Source organism: Salvia hispanica, chromosome 1 (assembly GCF_029641045.1).
Source record: "Salvia hispanica isolate PSC_SH4W2 chromosome 1, Shi_PSC_v1, whole genome shotgun sequence".
Taxonomy (NCBI): domain Eukaryota; kingdom Viridiplantae; phylum Streptophyta; class Magnoliopsida; order Lamiales; family Lamiaceae; genus Salvia; species Salvia hispanica.
In genome coordinates, this window is record NC_142692.1 from 68081507 (window position 1) to 68102573 (window position 21067).

Genomic DNA, 21067 nt, shown 5'->3' on the forward strand with positions numbered 1-21067 from the left:
TTAATGACAACACAGTATCAATACAATATCAACACAACATCAATCATTGACTACCGTTGAAATTCTATTGACATTTTTCTGTTGATGCTTTTTGTGATCTGTTGACATTTTTCAGTGATCCAAATTATAGTTTTGAGTTTGTACAATATTTAGAGTTTTCATTTGATCACATCCCTTGGTGATTTCACTAAAATGAAGATTTTGAAAATGAGAAAAATAATTTTTGAACATTTACTAAGCATTTAAATCCAGAAACACAAACTATCACTAACCCTAATCTCTACCAAGCTAATAAAATATTTTTGTCGTATTTAATTTGCATGAATTATTGTGCAAAAACACACAAAATTACAACGAAATAAAAATATTATCCCAAAATTAAAAACTAAAAATTGGGAATATATAATCCAGTTTCTAAGTGTTTGGATATAATTTTGAACAATGCTAGAAGAATAATTACATCTTGGTGGGACATACGAAATAGTATGTGATTATTTAATTAAATCGAAGTAGCATTAATAAAATAAATTGGTTGGCAAGACGAAGACATGGCAGAGTCCCACATATGCTGGATTTCTTCATAATCATTAAAAAATAGATTCCTAAATCACAATTATCGATGTATCTTATTTGCATCTAGTTAGAATATTCTGCAACTTGGTATCTTCACGTATATTCAATTATCAATTATTTACGGATGATGCGACTATTTTTGTAAAAAACCTTTTTATTTATATTAAATACACACTCTCGATTTTGACATTTTCATCCTATTAATTAATGACACCAAGGTACCATTTTCTTGTGCGGAAGGGTCGGAATCTTATTTATTTATATTTTATTATTCATATATCATTGACTTATTTATTGAATGCATTATGTCAAACTTGAATATGGAGAAAGGAAATTGTTCATTTTGAAATAAAATACTACAATAATAAGGCTAATTTTATGTCAAGTTGTGATTTCAAGTTTGTTCTGAATTAGTATATGAAAATATTTACGACGTATCTTAATAACCTTTCAGCAATTCTAATCAACAATCTCTTAGTTATGACTGTGTATAAAATCGGTTAAGTATTCTTCTATAATTTTCAACAAGTCAAGTTGTAATCACCATTCACCACATTCAACATCTCGAAAGCTACTAGCTTAACTGACCGTTGATATAGCTTTCATTAGGATTCATATAAGTATCATCACTCTTTTAAATCTTTCATTTATTGAACACTGAAAGTCTAAAAATGTTACCTGTTATTTATCGACCCATTAATTAGTAAAAACGTTACAACCTATGCATTTTTTAAAAATTTCTTTTACTATTGTAGTCCCCATATATTGATTTTTTAAAAATTTCTTTTACTATTGTAGTCCCCATATATCAATATGTACTTAATACCAAGAGATAGGCCATCCATTATTACATCATAACATATAGTATTATGCTTTGTCTATATTTCTCCAAATTAAAACATAAGAGATTGTGATATGTACTCTAATTTTTCATTCTTATAAAGAGAAGATTATTAAATTATAATCTTCTCAGTTATTCAAAATGAAATTTACAACACCATTTGCATGATAATATAGTTTACTTATCTTCTAAGACTCGAATATAGAATTAAAGTTAGTTGCCAACTTGTCATCTTTATCCATTTGTTATCAATGAATTTAGGTAATAATAAGTTAACCACTTTTGATATATATTATTGGCTAAAACTAGATCGACGAAGTGGGGCCTAAACTAAACTTGAAATTCAAAAATTTCAAAAAAAGCATATTAAAAAATCATCCCACCATTTGGGACACTCAAAGAGTGAATTTTTTTTTTCTCCAAACAAAAGAGAAATGTGTATAAGTAATTAATGAGTCATCAACTACAATCGCAATTCAAAAATAAAATTATTAGCCCTTTAGTTATTAAGAAAGTCGTATGTTTGATATGGGTGATAACTCATCTAGGGATGTAAATCTATGAACAAAGACATTTTTATTTATGGATTTACATCTCTAGATGAGTTATCACCCCTACCAAATATGTTGTACGGTGGTAAGATATTTGAAAGAAAATAATACTAACATTTTGTTACGGACTTTCACGTTTCACATCAATAGTTAAGGGCAACTAGTATGAAATTTAAAATCAAATTAGCTCTCTCTTCTAAATTTTAATAGACTAGTTTCTACTATGAAATGAGCTCTTCTATTCAATCCATGATACATATTCTTTCGCTTGTGTTTGATATTCGAGAAATCCTCACAATTCCCATATTGCAAGTGTACTCTTTTATGAGAGGATTTACACAAAATCACACCACAAAATTGTACTCCTATTTATCCCCCCTCGACTAATCATTTAATATTCTAATCATTTACTCCCTTTGTCCCATTAAATATGCAACATTTGGAAATCAGCACAGGTTTTTATGTAGTGTTATTTTGTGAGTTAATGATGAGAAAGTAAAGTAAAAGAGATGAAAAAGTAGAAATAGAGATATTTTTATTTTAAAAAACGTTTCATTTTTAATAGGACAGACTAAAAAAAAAATGTTTCATTTCTAATGGAACATAGAGGATATTTTTTTTAACTTTGCTAATTTTACATAATACTCTTAGTATTCATTATTAAGACTAGAATGAGATATTATATAAATTAAAAAGAGAGGGGACACATGTACAAAGATGATATGATTAAACTAAAAGTTGCATAATCATAAATAAGACTTGGGTAGGCCAGGTTTTATTTCATATATCAACAAATCCAATTTTCAACCAATCATCTTCTGACATGCTAGTAACCGATCGACCTTCACTTTATCTTCCACATTTATTTATCTAATTAGTTTTTCAAATTTCTTACATATGCAATTATGTTGGTTATTTAATTTTGGCTTCACGCCAAAATCCACTCACTTTATTTTTTATTTGTTATTTGTTATAAACATGTGAGCCTTATCTACACTTAGTTTAGCTTTTAGCCAAAAAAAAATATAATGGAAACTCGGAGACAAAGTTACCTTTATTTAGTGGAGACAAAGTTACATATTTTTATCTACTTGCATTAGCCGTCGTGGATTATTGTTTTGTTGCAAGAAAAAACAATTTTATACTCTAGCATTTGAATTTTTTTTATAGTAATTAATTAATTATACTTAACAATTCTATTATAATAATAAGAAGAAAATATTTATCTAATGCCAGAACTACAAAATCAAATCCTCTATCATACGTCGGATATGCCAGAATTTGATGGCCACAGTGCTGTTTTATGATTGTCAACTGAATGGTATCAACTGAATGCGTCATAGAATGACTGCAAAAAAAATCTAAACTTCATGATTTTTTCGAATAGTTTATAAATTACGAGGCATGAACGAATTTTGACAAGACTTTTTAATGTTCTAGCATTTTTTTTAATTTAATAACTAACATAAATATAACACCAAAAAAATATATTGTTATCTTTTTATAATATGTATACATTGGTTTGTGACCCCTCTTAAAGTGACACCGTGACACCGCTTATACAGCAATATTATAAACGCCACACAACAATCTATAGATTGCTGTATAGTGTGTCCGATATTGCTGGACAAGAAAAATTGCTGGATAAAGACCAACAAATTGCTGACCGAGTTTTTCAGATTTTTTTTTATTTTTTGCCACATAACAGCTTATTATTCGTCCACGTGTACAAATGATTGGCTAAGAATAATGGTATGATGTTATTTTAAGGGGTGATGGAACCCTAACATGCCCCGGTCACATTTTCAACTAAGCAAGCCAACATAGTAAAAACAAATGGAAAAGCCATCCAGGTCAGCCACATATTTTGATATTTTTCTATGTTGATATTGATAAGGGTACGCCACGTCGACTCCACCTCCACCACTTATTTTTTCCTACCCCGCGGGCCCCACCATTTATTAAGAATATACGTTTAGCCGTTTGAATCTCAAGATTCAACCATTGACAAAAAAAGGAATCAACACATTAGTAAAATATAGTAATAATACTACTAAATTTCATTTTATTTTACTAAATTCACTCAGCAATTTTCCTTATCAAACATAAAGTGTGTATTCTTGGAAATTCAATTTAGATTTTTTTGGGAATAAAAGCATCCGTGCAACTTCAATGGGTAATATTTATGGAAAATCCAATTTGATGAAAATAATTTGAAAAGGATCAGAATGAGTATAAACTTTAGATTATTTTCAGAATAAAAGTATCCCTCCAACTTCAATGGGTAATATTTTATGGATTGGGACATATCAAGAGAATCGGATTCACTAATTAGATGTGAAACTTCAATCAAGATTGAAAATTTTACTTATGCATGTAGGTTTCTTGTTAGACTAGTTTGACAGAATCTAATTATTTAAAAATATCTAGTTCTGATTAAATTGACATATCATCGCAAAAAATAACAAGATTGGTCATTTTTTTTGTCAATATCACAATTTTTGAGATTATATTAAGTATAATTTTAACAATTTTCTCAACTGTCCCAATACCCAAAAATTCAATGTCCTGCATGTCTTTATTTTTTTATGCAATTTTTCTTGTCTAATACATATAAGTGTTTCGTTGGAAATTTTGAAAAGAAGTTGTCTAGATCAAAAAGTGAAAACTATAAAATAGTACAATGATATATTTTTTTATTACAAATAGGTAAAAATATAAATAAAAAAGTTGGCTATATATTTATCACAAAAATATAGAAGTATAAGAACTGAAAAGTCAAAACTACCCCTTAAGCTGCAATGATTCAACATTCAAACAAGTGAAGCAATAAAAATGAAAACAATGGCCTTGTCTCTTTCAATATAAAGTGTATATATGTATGGTGTCCGAATCATGGGCCTGCAGCTGATAATTGCATCCGAAAATGAGGTATATATGATTGCTTGAGATTAAATTCAAATTTAAAATTAAATTAATCAAATTATTTTGTAGTATAAAAAGTTCAAGACTCATAGCCGATCCGGCATTGATTAAACCTATGAGACACTGGTTCGAGAACGAATACAGAGACACATCCATCTAATCAAATAACGTATGTAAATTTCAATCATCTAATAGTGTTTGATTTGATGGACTAGATAAGATTGAGTGTTACGAATGTTGTCCAGTTGGATCGATAAAACTTGGTACTTAATGCAGAGAGATTGCATCGTATCACGAGTCATGACATTCAATCTCAGTTCAGTTCAGTCTCGGAAGAAGTTAATCTCGAGCAAACGTCCAAACCAATTAATCTCAACCATCTATTAGTGTTTGATTTGATAAAACTGTATATCTAATAGAATAACTTACATAAATTTCAACCATCTATTAGCGTTTGATTTGATGGACTAGATAAGATTGAGTGTCATGAGTATTGTTCAGTTGCAGCGATAAAACTTGGTAATCACATCACGACTCTCGACGTTTAATCTCAGTTCAGTTCAATCTCGGAACAAGTTAATCTCGAGCAAACTCCCAAACCAAACACCCGAAGGGTATTATTGGCAATCCACAACCAATAAAAATAAGGGAATGCTTAAATCAAGTTTAATTAATCCTCTGTTTAGCCTTAAATACGTTCTCTCTTTTCTTCTTTTTCTCCCTTTTCCACTCTTTGTTTGTATTCAACTGGCAATTGCTGTTGCTCTCTCTCTCTCTCTCTCTCTCTCTCTCTCTCTCTCTGTGCTGGATTGTTGAGATTGGCTCGTTGCGCAAATGGCAGAGAGAAAATCTAACCGTAGAGAGTAATATTCCTTTTCCTTCCCACTCCTTTCATATCTCCTTTCAAAATTACAGAATGTTAATTCATCTCTGAAAATAATGAGTTCGTATGACTTGATGTGTGTGTGGTTGTTAATATGTTATCTCAATCACTCACATTAACTCTTCCGTGTTTGTTTTCTCTGAATTTGATGCGTTGAGAGCTGATCAGTAAAATTTTGTTACGTGGAAAACTGTATATTTTTTTTTACTGAAAACGAAAACTGTTTGCGCATGATTTTGTGATTGTCAAACATGGCAGCAATGGAATCTGTGATTGATTTATGTTTTTTACAATTGAGGGGTGAAATTATCAAATTATAGATCTCTTTTCATACTCAATTGGTGACCTTATTATGATGGAGTTTTGAGGATAAATTTCAGTGATTAGAATTAGGAGATTGGATTTTAGTAGATTTGTTCATGTATCAAACTAAATCTGCATATTTTCAAGTATGAGATGAGTCAACTTTTCTCAAGGTGTTCTTGCTTCATGAAATTTCACTAGTTTATGATTACCTACCATCCATGGATCGATTTTCGGGGTAAATTGGTAAGAGGGAATGTTACTGTCGCGTTAAGGGTTGTTTCGTGTATGAATTGGATGGTGCCAAATAATAGATGTAAGATGGAAGGAATTAAGGATTCAGAGGTAGATGATGGCCATGTTTGTATAGAGTTTTATCTCTAAATGAATGATGTGTTTTGATTCCTAAGACCGATATGCATATATCCGTTTCCTGGTCCTTATGTGTAGTAGTATGATACAAATCAAGATCAAGAAATCATACTTTGCTATCTGTTTAATTTCATTAGAGTTTTACAATCTCTAACTCCAGTCACGACGCGTTATCCTGTGTAGGTTTCTTTATCCTCTCTTTGAGTATGGTTTGATTATTGAAGCGTAGTCTTTTTTTTTCCAGGTGAATGAACTGCAAGGACTCTGTGTTCAGTTTCTTGAATTGTGCAGATACTTGAGGTTAATGATACCTTCCAATAGTAATTTTTCGATGAGGATGCATCTATAAATACTCAGAACGTTGCTCGAAAGAAGTTAAAGAAATGGATAGATCCGACACATCTGGTTTTGTGAGTGGCGGGGGCAGCTTGTATGTTCGTGTTTTCTTCATATTAATCTATAGATTATAGTACTTGTGATCATAGTCTTTTAAGCTGCCATTTCATTCCTTCGAAAAAGTAATATTTTAAGTTAATAAGATCAACAACAACATGCATCCTTCCTTCTACTCTGAGTTTGTTAAGAATTGTAATGGCGGAGACACTACTCTGCGGTTGAATGCCTTTGCTTATGTGTCAAATGAAGCTTCCATGTTTGGAAGTAGTGAAATGAGTGCTGGTGGTCAAGGTACTTACATAAACAATCCCGATGATGGATGCAAGTTAGTACTTGGACTGGGACCAACTCCCAGTTCATATTCCGATAGCTACTCGCTTCCTAAGGATGACAGTACTAAAGATCTTGCACCTGTATACACCTCGGGACATGACTCAATGTTGAAGCTTGGTCTTTCTGGAAGTGCTGATGTAGTTTCTGATGCACTCAATGTTCAAGCTTCAGTACAGCTCGGTGATGAGGGCTCTACTTCTTGCAAGAAATCGGGTGGCTATATGAGGAGCCTTGTTATGGCCCCAAGAGTGGAAGATGCCAACAGGTTGTTGACAAAAAATAAAACTACAGAAGTTGGTGCAAAATCCACTTTCCATCTTACTCGGCCGAGTTCTGAGCCTTCGCCTTCATCTTTCTCTGATCGCTCCATGAGTGCCGTGTCTGAGCCTAGAAGTGCTTCGGAATCATCACATCAGAGGGCTGTAAATTCAAGAAGATGCAAGTTTGATGGATGTATAAAAGGAGCACGGGGGACAACAGGTCTGTGCATTGGGCACGGGGGCGGACATAGATGCCAGAAGCCCGGATGCAACAAAGGTGCAGAAAGCCGAACAGCCTTCTGCAAAGCACATGGAGGAGGGAGACGGTGCCATCAGCTTGGATGCACGAAAAGTGCTGAGGGAAAGACGGACCACTGCATTGCCCACGGTGGGGGGAGGCGCTGTGGATTCTCGGGAGGGTGCACTAAAGCAGCGAGAGGGAAATCCGGCCTTTGCATAAGGCATGGTGGGGGTAAGAGGTGTAAGGTGGAGAGCTGCATCCGAAGTGCTGAGGGACAGACCGGTTTGTGCATCTCTCACGGTGGTGGGAGACGTTGCCAAGTCACTGGCTGCACTAAAGGCGCGCAGGGGAGTACCATGTTCTGCAAGGCTCATGGTGGTGGGAAGAGATGCATATTCGCAGGCTGCACGAAGGGCGCTGAGGGGAGTACGCCCCTCTGCAAAGGGCACGGTGGTGGGAAGCGCTGCCTGTTCGATGGAGGAGGGATCTGCCCGAAGAGTGTGCACGGAGGGACAAGTTTCTGCGTTGCACATGGCGGGGGGAAGAGGTGCTCTGTTCCTGGATGCACTAAAAGCGCCCGTGGCAGGACTGATTGTTGCGTGAAGCACGGAGGGGGGAAGCGTTGCAAGGTCGAAAACTGTGGGAAGAGCGCTCAGGGTAGTACCGACTTCTGCAAGGCCCACGGTGGGGGGAAGAGGTGTAACTGGGGCGAGGGGAAATGCGAGAAGTTTGCCCGGGGAAAGAGCGGTCTGTGTGCTGCACACTGCACCCTGGTCCGGGGGAGGGAGGCGAGCAGAGGCGGAATGATAGGCGCGGGGCTCTTCCACGGCTTGGTGAGCCTTGATAAGGCGCGTTCGTCATCAGGTGGGAGCGTGATCACGGACTCAACCAACTCGGTCGAGAGGGCAGCCAAGCGGCAGAAGCTCATCCCGCCTCAGGTACTGGTTCCTTTGTCGATGAAGGCCTCGACACTCCAAAGGAGCGCGGGGGCTGGCGAGGACGCGCCAACGAGCTTTGGTTTCGCGGGCCCGGAGGGGAGAGTACATGGTGGTGGACTCCTTTCGTTGCTTGGCGGAGACCTCAATTCTGCCATAACTGGGATTTGATGTCTCCACAAACTTCTTCTTATTAAGATTTGTATAAATTCTTGAATAATAATGTAATGTGTGATATGTGATATATTATGGTGCAAGAGGAATGCTATTTTGTAGATGCATTTGAATATTTAATAAAACTTGTAATTATGCTGAAGAATTAAAATAACTTGTATTATTGTTTCATAATTATATTTTTCTTTTTGCATTGATAGCTACTATAAATAGGCTTCAACTTCCTTAACTATTTTATGAATTTGGCGGAAATATTTCTCTCTTTCAAATATACGCAGGAAGAGTAAGCTCATAGCTTCGCTCTGAATTCAGATTTCTTCTTCATTTCTCGGATTCTGCTTCGATCGATCAACGAGTTACGACGGCGAAAGAAAAAAGCTCTCTTCTTCAGGTGCGATTTGATTGCGATGATGCGATTTCATGTTATTTTGATGTTTCCTTTTCCTGCGCCGGTGGTTAGACGGAACTCGATTTTTTCATTTTGATGTTACAGTTCTGATTTGTTGCAACTGTGATTTAATCCGATTGCTTAACGATTGTGCAATTTTTATGTTGCTTCGTTTTTGTTTTCCGATTTGAAACCTAGAAATGGTGCGCATTCGCATCACCACAAAAGGCGAAATTGAAATTAGTTTAGGTTTAGGTTTTAACTTTGTAGCTAATTCTATCGATTGAACTGAACCTCAGCTCGTGATTCAGTTGTCGAAGTGCTTTTTGTTGCAGTTTGTTTCGCGTGAATTTTTGGATTATTTCTTAGCTAAGATTTCAAATTTCTCCATCAGCTGCGCTGCGTGTTCTGATTTGATTGATTTTCACGCAGTTCTGATTAATCGAATGTTTTCTGAAAACAAGCGCGAATCCAAAGCTCCGAAGTTCAATTCCGGCGTCGTATCACAGATCAACTCGATGAATGCGGCCGGCAATCGCCGCTCTAGGTCACCGTTCGATCCGGATTCCCCGTCTCCGCTGATGAAGTTCATGCGCTCTGTCGATCCGCCACCGGCGTTCCTCACGCCGGTCAAGGTTGAGGAAGATGTGATTGTTATGGATGGGATTTCCGTGCCCAATTCCAACAAAGGAAGCGGCGAAGTGAGACTGAGGTTGCCTTTGATGCCATCAAACTCTCTCAACTGCAGATTTGTGAAATCGATTTCGAATTCGAATTCGATTCCTTATAAGAATAGCCTCTGCCATTACTGGGAAACTTCTCATATGTGCCAATTTGGCTCCCAATGTCAGGTCTCTCTCTCTCTGACCTCTGTCACACTCACATTTACACATAACAATCACTCAGCTATTCAACTGTGCTAATATTTCCAAATGGAACAGTCTGCACACGGCAAAGAGGAGCTGCGCCACCACCGGTTCTCAGGCAAGACCAAACTCGAGGTACATAGCTAAACCAAACTGAATCTTTGCTGAGTAGTAATTAAGCAATCTTGAGTGATTATATGGTTTCTTGTTTGTTTTGGTCCGTTCTTGCATATCCCTCTAGCATAGATCTCCAAATGTTTCGAGGGATCTAGCGATTCAAGCCCGTCACCATGTGGCTCTGAGTTCAACCGAAACAGCCAAGCCAGGGCGGCCGCAGCAGAAGCCGAAGGAGAAGAGGCATTCTCAATGCCACCACTACCACCAGTCCCAGCTGAAGAAGTTTCTGGAACTAGCACGGTCCCGGACACTACCATGCTCGCCTCGGATTGGAATCCTCGCACAGATGGGATCGAGGTCTCTTTGCCTTGCGTGGACACGAGTCCATCAGAGGAAGATGTAGGTGCTTATATGGAGAATGTGCTGTATGGGGCTAAGGTGAAGAAGAAGAGGCTGCCTGTGTTTGTTGGGATTTGCCCTGACTCGTAGTTGATTCATACCATTTGGTGAAGGAGACACATTTTGTGGTGACAGGATTTCCTGATTTGATTTTGGTGATCTGACCTTATTGGCCGACATTGGGCAATTTTGAGAAATAATCAGATTCATGTCCCAAGAGGTTGACAATAATTTCGGCCAAAATTGACTTTTTTTCCCGATGTTCTAGAAATGTATGGAATGAGTAAATAGTTCTACGAACGAAAGGATCGTTTCACTGTCGATTTAGTGTCAAATGAAGATTAGTTGTATGATTGTTGATGCAATGTTGTACAAAGTGGATACATTTTTGATTTCCTCTATTACTCCCTCCATCCCACTTCAGAAGTTCTGGTTGAGTTCAGTACGGGTTTTAAGAAATGTAAAGGAAAGTTGTTGAAAAAAGATAGTGGAATGTAGGTCATACTTTTATATATTAGTTTTATAATAAAATGTGAGTGGAAAAATGTGAGTTGAAATATTTCAACCGGGACTCCTAAAGTGGACATCCAAAAATGGTAAACCGGGATTCCTAAAATGGGACGGAGGGAGTATTTTGTAGTTGTCATCACGATTTAATGACAACATAAATGAAAAAAAAGAAAAAAAAAAAGAAAATAGGGTTCGATTAAAGTTTGGAGTTTTCCAGCGCGCGAGGTGGGAGAGTTCCGAAAAAATCGAAAACCATTCAAAAAAAGCTCCAAAATCTAGAGATAGAATGGACGACGACGGCCACTTCCTCCCTCACCTCACCAATGACGCCGCCGCCGACGCCAACTGGAAGCTCTACGAGGCCTACAACGAGCTCCACGGCCTGGCGCAGGAGTTCTCCACGCCGTTCGACGCGCCGGCGGTGCTCGTGGTGGGCCACCAGACCGAGGGCAAGAGCGCCCTCGTCGAGGCCCTCATGGGCTTCCAGTTCAACCACGTCGGCGGCGGCACCAAGACGCGCCGCCCCATCACCCTCCACATGAAGTTCAACCCCGACTGCGACGCCCCTCTCTGCCGCCTCCTCTCCGACTCCGACCCCTCCGTCCCCCAGGATAAATCCCTTCACGAAATTCAGGTGCCTTTTCCGATCCCCAAATTGAATTTTTGAACATTTTCTACAGGAAAATGGAAGTTGCATTTATGCGTTTGAGCTTTCTGCTGGTTTTATTGTGAAAAAAATTGCCTAATTGTGCTGTTTCTGATGCCCTAATTGAGTAATGCACAGTTGGCATTTTGTACAGGGAAATGGAAGTTGCATTTTTGTTAAGAGTATTTATGTGTTTGAGCCTTTTCTGCTGGTTTTATAGTTAAAAAGTTGCTTAATTGCCTGTGAAATAACGAAAAATTGGACCTTTTTTTTTGGTTTCTATCGCGCCTTTTAAATTTTGAACCAATCTTTAAACAATTTGCAATTGTGAAATTTGAGGAAATTGAAGCTAGGTTGACGGGCGGGCAGGGTGAAAAAGTTTACATGGATGCGGTGGTGAGGCAACAACAGAGAGGAGACGATATCTAGGAAGTAGAGAGAGAGAGTGAACAGATTTTTTTAGCCTCGAAACGGTGTTGTTTAGTTGCTATGTCGTCCTATTATTAATCGACACGCATGCGCCAACTCAGCATTGCCTGGAAAATTTGTTGTGAGACGATTACGAATTTCGAAACTTCTTTATTAGTCGTTCAAATTTTGGAAGGTGCGGGACACACCGGAATTCGACCAAACCTAATCATTTAGAGATCGCATTTTCCTTCTTTTGGTGAACAAACGCAAGAACATTCCTTTAGAGTTGTTTGTGGGAAAGTTATCCTTCAGAATATTTTTCCATTGCTGCTGACTGCATTTTCATGATTTTTTATAGTGGCTGATGCTTGCAAGAAATATTTTTTAAGGGGAGAGTTGTTTCAAGCCTAGTTTTGTTTAAACTGTAGTGTTAAACTATGGCTTTTGGTCAATTCACACAGGCTTATATTGAAGCTGAAAATATGAGGCTGGAGAAAGAATCTTATCAATTTTCGTCGAAAGAGATAATAATTAGAATAGAGTACAAGAACTGTCCGAACCTTACCATAATAGACACTCCTGGACTCATCGCCCCAGCTCCAGCCCGGAAAAATCGTGCTTTGCAGGTACATTATTTGTTTCTTAAAATGTTAGTTTTGAAGCACTTGCATGATGAATGTTGAGGAGCTACATGTCACAGTCTCAAGCGCGAGCCGTGGAGTCTCTAGTGCGGGCTAAAATGCAACATAAGGAATTCATCATATTATGTCTCGAAGATTGCAGCGATTGGAGCAATGCCACAACCCGCAGGGTTGTGATGCAAGTATGTTTCTCTTTACAAAATACAAACTTTAGAAGATCAGAACACTAAAAATACTTTCTGTACTTTACTGATACGGGCTCTTCTCATGTTTAGATATTTTCTTATATTTACAAGCTGTAAATGACTCCTTTGGTTCGTGCTTCCATCTAGATTGATCCTGAACTCTCAAGGACAGTAGTTGTCTCGACGAAGCTTGATACAAAGATCCCTCAGTTTGCACGTGCTTCAGATGTGGAAGTTTTTCTTTCACCACCTGCAAGCGCTCTCGATGGATTCATGTTAGGCGATTCACCCTTTTTCACTTCTGTTCCTTCCGGAAGAGTTGGAACTGGGCACGAGTCAGTTTATAGATCTAATGATGAGTTCAAACAGGTTAGGCTCTTCATTATTTTAAATGCACTGACAGTTAGTATTCTTTATATTTTGTTTTAATTTTATCTTTTAATACCTCTAATAAATGATATGATGTTAACCAAAGTTAGATTTGTTCATAGAGTCGTGTAATAGATAGATGATCTTGGTGATTGATTTAATAAACGGTTCTTGTGTTATGGTGTATTCAATTGATCACCACTGAGGCTTTGTCAGGCTATATCTTTGAGGGAGATGGATGATAGAGCAGCTTTGGAGGAAAAATTGGGTAGATCACTTTCGAAACAGGAAAGGAGTAGAATAGGTGTTAGCAGTCTTAAGTTATTCTTGGAAGAGTTGCTACAGAAAAGGTACTGAAGTTGCACTGTAATGCTGTTTTCCTTTATATGATCTACTCATTGATGGTATAATTTATTTTCTGCTAAGGTATATGGACAGTGTACCTCTTATCATTCCGCTTCTTGAGAAAGAGTACCGAAGTACAACAAGGAAGCTAAATGAAATTAATCAGGAACTCAGGTTGAAGGTTACCTTTTCCCCCTTGTTATACTTAAAACATAGGGGCAATTAATTAGTGCGATAGGTTGATTGATAAACAAATGATTGAATATTTGAGGATTAGATAGTCAATGTTCAAACATGTTTAAAATTAAATAATCAATGCAAGCAAAAGTTAGATTAGTCTATATATATATGTGTGTGCGACGCGTGTCAATTATTGTTGAGCAGGCTTAGTTAAGCTTCTCATTTTCCACCTTTCAGCTTATGTACTTTTCAACTAACTCTGCTGTTTTTTTCCTCAGCACTTTGGATGAAGTGAAGCTGAAGGAGAAAGGAAGAACTTTTCATGATATGTTCTTGACCAAGGTCATATCCTAGTTCATGTCTGCATATAATCTTCTTGTAGCTACTATTCAGGCTGAAATAATATGCAACATCTGTATTATTTACTTTTAAGAATCCATGATTTCAAATGCATAAAAAATAAGGGCTTAGGTTTGGTCTCAGGTTATCCGAAAAGTAGAGTTCCTGATTATATGTTCCTCTTATTGCTTAGTTATCACTTTTACTGAAGGGGACGGTTGTCGCACCACCAGATAAATTTGGTAAGTTCTTTTTTGCACGTATCTTAACCTGAAAATACAATTTTCAACTAGATCTTTCCCAATTTTGCTAAACTTGACAACTTCCTATGCATTCCTTCTTGTTTCGAGCACCTAACTACATACTGCATATCTCTATTTCAATTGAAGTGTAAACATGGTGTGTTTGACTTCTTCACTGACCCATTCATATCTCTAGCTGAAAATGCACATGGCACCTCATTATGAAGGATTATGTACTCTTTGCAGGAGAAACACTGCAGGACGAGAGGGTTAATGGAGGTGCATTTATTGGCACTGATGGTCTTCAATTTCCTCACAAGTTAATACCTGTGAGTCTTCACGTCTTTCACATATCTTATCTCGTTTGATTGTGCCTTTTGTCCTTATTCCAGAAGTAGCTGTGTGTTGTTGAACTTGTCACTTTACATCATTGTCCTTTCTTATAGTGAACATCAAACTTTTTCTTACTAGGGCTACTATAATTTTTGGTTAGTCCATATTCAGTCGTAACATAAATAAACTTGAAATTCTTGAGTGGTCTATTTTTCTTTTGAATGGAATATATTATTATACATGCAAAAGAAAATTTATGCCAAAGCAAGGCTTTGAAATTTAGCAGTGGGAGCTGCTGTTTCCAAACCACAAATAGTGTTTTTATTGCCCCCTTGAATTAGTAGCCATTTTACCTTCCTTATTTTGTGCCTTCCAGCTTCTGAAATATAATGTGTAAATTCACTTAGCAGCCACTTAGGTAGCAATCAGATTGCTTATATATATATATGTATTTGTAACGTCCCTCTAGATACACTCAACCTTGTTGCTACTGTCTTCTTGGTTATGCAGAATGCGGGGATGCGTCTCTATGGAGGTGCTCAATATCATCGTGCCATGGCTGAGTTCCGTTTTGTTGTTGGCGGGATCAAATGCCCTCCAATTACGCGCGAAGAGATTGTCAATGCCTGTGGTGTTGAGGACATTCATGATGGAACAAACTATTCAAGGTATTAATGAGATTTATTCTTAAACATGTGATCTAACGATGAAATTCTTTGTTACTTCAAATTTTTACTCTGTTTTTTTTTCTAAATATAGGACAGCTTGCGTAATTGCTGTTGCGAAGGCTCGTGATACTTTTGAGCCCTTTCTTCATCAGGTAATGAGATCAATGTCATCTACGACAGTTCTCCTACATTGTTGTTTTGGACTATATGTGTGCAACCATTATAAAGAAATTGCATAATCAGGACCAAATTAGGTAGTTGGGTGGTAGAAAATGTACTTAGATCAAACATACATATGCATATATGCCTCGTTTCAATGAGCAAACACACCCCAGAAGTCAATAAGACAGCCGATCTGAAAAACTGTTGGATTGCAAGTACATTTCCTCTTCCCATGTTCTTCAAGATTATTATTGACTCTCATATCGTTCCTTCTTTGTGTGGTACCAGTTAGGCGGCCGTCTGCTGCACATTCTCAAAAGGCTGGTTCCCATCTCTGTTTTCCTTCTCCAGGTAACAATTAGTATGCATTTATTATCATACAATTTTTCATGATTAAAAAGCAACTTGCTCTACTTGTTTGTGTTCTAAGAATTCTGTGTGGTCTGAGCCCTTCAACAGAAAGATGGTGAATATCTTAGCGGCCATGAAGTTTTTCTAAAGCGTGTTGCATCTGCCTTTGACAACTTTGCTGAATCAACTGAACGGTCATGCCGTGAAAAGTTAGTATAACTGCCTGCATTTTCAAATTGCTCCTTTTAAATAGTTTTCATATTTACATAACTGTTTCCATACAGTATGGAAATTGTTTTTAAGCAACTGTCACTTTGCCTTGAATTTCGAGTTGTGTTTTGTTGATACAGTATGCACTTCCTTTTCCTTGTATAATTAAGTGTGAGTGATGTAAACTAGTATGCTGGAGGAATTGGTCTTTCAGATGTATGTTCCCTTCATTTCGCTTCTTGATGCTCCAAACTTTCATATAATCGTCTCAATACTAAAAGGAGGCATTATAGGTCTAGAGAAGGTGGCATATCATCATTCATTTGGCCTTGGAGTCAAAAGTCCTAGGCGTCTCATAAATTGACAATTACTAGTATTATTTTTCTCCAACTTAGAGTTTTGGATTGTTTGCTCATGAAAATACACAAATCTCATGGTAACGATTTTACAGCCAGCTAACTAACGTACACCTAGAAAAGCAAACAACAAATGCAAGTCTTCATTTACATGCCTTGTCTAATGGAAATGGGTTTAAATGTGTTGAAAAGTTTTTTTGGCTGTGAAATTGCTCGAGCAACATGATTAAAAACTTAGCATACATTTTCTTGCAGAATATATGAAATTTGATTGTATGGTAGTCTTATTCTTATGTTATAGAAGTGGTCTTAATTTGGAACGATGTTTCTTTGTTGCATATCACCATCACTATCATTATTTAAATATAATCTGGCGTACGAACTGTCAGGTGTATGGAGGATTTGGTGAGCACTACTCGCTATGTTTCATGGTCACTTCACAATAAGGTAGACTCACTTGCTATTTTGGTCAATGTCGTTTTTAGATTCTTAGCATTTTCATCTGGTCACCTCCATTGCATCATTTCTAGCATATTACTATGACAAAATCACTTATACAAGAACTGTCGTACATTGCAGAATAGGGCTGGATTACGACAGTTCTTGGATTCATTTGGTGGGTCAGAACAGTCCAATGCTGCTGTCAATTCTTCCAGTCTTTCTACAGAGTTATCGTCTGGATTTGCAAGCAATGATAGGCAAGACATTAAGTCCAAAGCAGACGTGAAGCTCAATAGTTTGGCTCCAGGAAATGATTCGACAGCTAGTCCTCCAACAACAGAGACAAGGCTAGCTGACCTTTTAGATAGTACACTATGGAACAGAAGGCTCGCCCCTTCATCCGAAAGGATTGTATACGCTTTAGTTCAACAGATATTTCACGGAATCCGGGAATACTTCCTAGCCTCTACTGAGCTCAAGGTTTGTATACATCTCCCTAATTTGTTACCACGGGTTATTGATGGTGTTAAGAAAATAGCTGTCATCGACATTTTTAGAAGTTGTCTGTCTAGCCTTAACTGAGGACAGTTACCCTGCCTTCTTGACTTTCTAACAACTTCGTTTAAAAAAAAAAACATTTATAAGAAGTCGCCTTTTCAATACTCGGCTATAAAGATTCGTATGCAACGAGCCACTTGCAACAGATTAGAAGCAGCAAAGTGACAAGTCTTCCGTAAGCCTGACTTGTTTTCTTTTTTTTCTGCCTTCTTTCTTTGCAGTTCAATTGCTTTTTGCTTATGCCCGTTGTTGACAAGTTGCCTGCACTTCTCCGGGCAGACTTAGAGGCCACTTTTGAAGACGTTGATAATGTCTTTGACATTAGTACTGTGCGGCATTCTTTAGGACACCGTAAGAGAGAAATGGAGATTGAGCTGAAACGGGTATGTATATATAGTTGCTATGTATTCTCTCGATTTATGAATATTTCCTCTACGCTTTGTTACCCATGAAGTGGCCTCGTAATGCAGATGCAAAGGCTTAAAGATAAATTCAGAGAAATTCACGAACAGCTGAGTTCAAGTCAAACCATGTCGAGGGCCTAGTGATTATCTACGCCTGTGAGTCTCCCTTCTTTATTTTCTTTTAACTGTTGGTTAGATAACAATTGCATCCATGAGGGTCGTTTCTTTTCTAGTACATTTGCTCGTGCTTTATAGAATTCCTCCCTTTGTCATAGTTAAGATGTCACACTTTTTGGGTGACACGAGATTTTAGAAGTTGTTTAGTTTGTTTAAGTAGAGATAAAAAGGTCGTCAAATGTCATTTTTTCAAAAATGGAAGTGTGACATTTGTCGGGACAAACTATATGAGAAAGTGAGACATCTGTTATGGGACGATGGGACGTAGGGAGTATTATTTTAAGATTAGAGAACTTACTGTTATGGTGCACTGAATTATCCGTTAATCTTACTTCGAACACTATGCTTTACTCATTTTCTCCCACCCGTATATCGTTACTTGTCCGTTAAGACATCAAGTGACTCGTCCGATGCCACAGGTTTACGGAAAGATACTTTTCCAGTATCGACGAGACTCCAAATGGGTGGCTTGTAACAGAAGAGATACATTCCAATGGAGGTGTCTCAGTAGCTATGAAAATTGAATGTTGAAAGGTAAGTCCATTTGTTGTATTTCATATAGTACTGTTTTTGTGTGTATGATATGTTAAACATGAGACTAAATTTGCAAATGAATGATGCCAAATTTGTACAAATTTACACTAATCAAATCTGGCCCATTTCCATTCAGTGATTTTCCATTTCACCAAAATCTCAATTTCATATAGTCCTATTTTGGCTTCATCTTGATTTCTTTCACCAAATATATTCTCTTTGCTTCATCCTCTTTACACTCATTCTCATGTGGTTGATTTTCTATTCAGTGGTGTCTAATCAGAAAAAGATGGAGGATTGTATGAACATCTATTAAAGGGTAAATATCCAATATTGTTTTTTTAACAAAAATGAGTAACTGCAAAAATGAGTATTCTAGTATTTTAATTCACTTAAAAATGGATAAAAACAAGATATTGTTTCAATGAAAATGTTCCTATTTGAAATGTTTGATTTAATTTTGCAATTACTTTAAGATGGAGATATTTTTATTGAATGTACTTGTAATTTTTTTTTATCTTATTTATTGTTTATTTTATTTATGGGTTTTCAAACTCAAACTACATCAATATTTATTTTACTTTTGATTTATTTTATTTTGGAATTTCAATTTTTATTTGAACTATTTTTCTCAATAAACAAAAGGCTCTAACTAGATAACAATGAACAAATCCCCAATGGATAATAGAAAGAGGGCATATAGTCTCTCAATTGACAAAAGCACATGTCACCCCTTAAAAATATGATTTCTTTATATTTAAAATTTTCAATAAATATTTTATAGCAAAGGACGATTCAGGTCACTAAGTTTGGATATACATATATGGATGAAATGAAGTTCAAATTATATTTGTTTGCATAAATGTGGGCCTCACACATGTCCTAGCCACTATATCCATATTATTCCAAAGCCACCTATGCAATGTATATATTTGACGTAATTATTTACACATCTAATTCTATATATTGACAAATGTTAAAGCAATATACTTGATGGGAAGTTGGGAACACAATTCGTGAGCAAATACATGTCAATTACTAATTAGTATTATTTGCTTTGATTGCTGTAGTACTCCCTCCGTTCCATGTTAATTGTTGCTTTTCGGCTCGTCACAAATTTCTTACACTATTTATAGTTTAAGTTAAAGTTAATGTATTTAATTTATATGTTAGATTAAGTTAAGAGGTCCTTTATTAAGTGATGTCTCATTACACTTAAAATTCTAATTTAATTACACTAAAAATCAATTCCGGATTTACGACATAAAATGAAAAGTGCGAATAACACACGACAGAGGGAGTAGTATTTATTTTGATTCTAAAAATTAAAAGTCCTTGTGAAAGCCATCAATATAAAAAAAACAAGCTCAATCGGTTCATTTTCTCTATAACTTCTAATAAATGAATAAAATACTAAATCGAGTTTCATTTTTTTATCTAATCTGTAAAGTAAATAATGTTAATACTATTTTTTTGTAATAAAAAATAAATTAGATTAAACGAGAGAAATGCTTACGATGATACTTTCAAATAGTAACATTTCTCATCTATGTCGACAAAGAACATTTTGAAACATGCATGATTATCAAAACATATTTATTAATGTGAAACTTTGAATTATACACTCAAAATTAGGGGAATCTAATCGGATCCCGCTAACAATGCTTCTCCAACTCAAATTGAATGTCTTTTAATGATATAATGCATATGTAATGATCAAATGTTTTCCTTAAAAGTGCATAACCAAGAATTTCAAACAACCTAATCATGCACATTTTGAGATTTTTTTCATGCACATGTTTTTTCAACTTCAATTGATGATTGCACTTAAATCAGTACTACATTTGTTCCTGGATAATTCAATTAGTCAAATTCCTTGCATCATTAATGTGTCTCATTAATGAACCAAATCATCACTAACAAACATTAGTGGCTAACATTTTTTTAACCATGAGGGGTAAATGGGCCATCAAAATCTTTAATTTTGTTTCATCCTAAGTAAGATCATAAATGCCATTGCTGTCAATCATCCTCAGCCTGGTTAAATCCATGAGATAAAAACCTCAAATATTTGGACAAACTTAATTATTGTTAATAATGAGGTTTTGGGCACACCCAAGATCATGAGTAAAATATTGATGGTCGATCCCCCCATCAAAATGCTTTCTTCGTTGGTGTTCTTTCCGATATCTACGCATTTCACCGCTCCACAAATTCTCTTCGCCCTTACTGTACTCCAACTTGTTAGTTCCCATCCGGGAATTGTATTCAGATACATAACCACATGATATATCGTCAATCACAATTACAGAAATACTCTCTTATTTTTCTTCAAATATGATTAGCTAGACACACTACGTGTCCAGACCACTAAACTTTTACTCTTTAAAAAGACCTTAGAAGCTAAAAAATGGTATCCTAAGCAATTGCAATAATCGAATGCAATAA

The 21067-nt window shown here is 36.4% G+C and overlaps 3 protein-coding genes across 6 annotated transcripts; all 3 read left to right on the plus strand.

Moving 5' to 3' along the window:
• The first annotated feature begins 5598 nt into the window (after positions 1-5598).
• On the plus strand, positions 5599-8888 carry LOC125224342 (uncharacterized). 2 transcript variants are annotated; one of them, XM_048127724.2, is made up of 2 exons: positions 5599-5753; positions 6693-8888. In XM_048127724.2, exon 2 carries the CDS (start codon positions 7000-7002, stop codon positions 8782-8784), a length of 1785 nt encoding a protein of 594 aa, XP_047983681.1. In that variant the 5' UTR covers positions 5599-5753; positions 6693-6999; the 3' UTR covers positions 8785-8888. The 2 variants fall into 2 exon arrangements, with proteins under 2 accessions (XP_047983681.1, XP_047983682.1); XM_048127725.2 differs by having other exon boundaries at positions 5604-5753; positions 6678-8888.
• Positions 8889-9023: 135 nt separating this feature from the next.
• Positions 9024-10999, plus strand: LOC125185294 (uncharacterized). Of its 3 annotated transcripts, none has more exons than XM_089057325.1 (4): positions 9024-9178; positions 9608-10026; positions 10117-10176; positions 10283-10999. In XM_089057325.1, exons 2-4 carry the CDS (start codon positions 9622-9624, stop codon positions 10559-10561), a joined length of 744 nt encoding a protein of 247 aa, XP_088913451.1. In that variant the 5' UTR covers positions 9024-9178; positions 9608-9621; the 3' UTR covers positions 10562-10999. The 3 variants fall into 3 exon arrangements, with proteins under 3 accessions (XP_088913451.1, XP_047937767.2, XP_088913445.1); XM_048081810.2 differs by having other exon boundaries at positions 9025-9178; positions 10288-10999; XM_089057319.1 differs by having other exon boundaries at positions 9045-9178; positions 9640-10026; positions 10288-10999.
• A 279-nt stretch (positions 11000-11278) lies between these two features.
• ARC5 (P-loop containing nucleoside triphosphate hydrolases superfamily protein) lies at positions 11279-18754 on the plus strand. Its single transcript, XM_048082001.2, has 18 exons — positions 11279-11701; positions 12586-12750; positions 12825-12947; positions 13098-13319; positions 13536-13669; positions 13746-13838; positions 14123-14186; positions 14377-14425; positions 14672-14754; positions 15269-15426; positions 15518-15578; positions 15877-15939; positions 16048-16148; positions 16895-16952; positions 17085-17426; positions 17726-17887; positions 17975-18064; positions 18505-18754. Exons 1-17 carry the CDS (start codon positions 11354-11356, stop codon positions 18047-18049), a joined length of 2301 nt encoding a protein of 766 aa, XP_047937958.2. The 5' UTR covers positions 11279-11353; the 3' UTR covers positions 18050-18064; positions 18505-18754.
• Positions 18755-21067: the final 2313 nt, after the last annotated feature.

What these genes read in the sequence shown, in the direction of transcription:
- LOC125224342 (XM_048127724.2), top strand. Translation starts at nt 7,000, where the DNA reads ATGCATCCTTCCTTCTACTCTGAGTTTGTTAAGAATTGTAATGGCGGA.
- ARC5 (XM_048082001.2), top strand. Translation starts at nt 11,354, where the DNA reads ATGGACGACGACGGCCACTTCCTCCCTCACCTCACCAATGACGCCGCC. An exon ending in AATCCCTTCACGAAATTCAG is followed by an intron (nt 11,702 to 12,585) that starts GTGCCTTTTCCG and finishes CAATTCACACAG; the next exon opens with GCTTATATTGAAGCTGAAAA. An exon ending in TCTCTGTTTTCCTTCTCCAG is followed by an intron (nt 15,940 to 16,047) that starts GTAACAATTAGT and finishes GCCCTTCAACAG; the next exon opens with AAAGATGGTGAATATCTTAG.
- LOC125185294 (XM_048081810.2), top strand. Translation starts at nt 9,622, where the DNA reads ATGTTTTCTGAAAACAAGCGCGAATCCAAAGCTCCGAAGTTCAATTCC. An exon ending in AATTTGGCTCCCAATGTCAG is followed by an intron (nt 10,027 to 10,116) that starts GTCTCTCTCTCT and finishes CAAATGGAACAG; the next exon opens with TCTGCACACGGCAAAGAGGA. An exon ending in CAGGCAAGACCAAACTCGAG is followed by an intron (nt 10,177 to 10,287) that starts GTACATAGCTAA and finishes CCTCTAGCATAG; the next exon opens with ATCTCCAAATGTTTCGAGGG.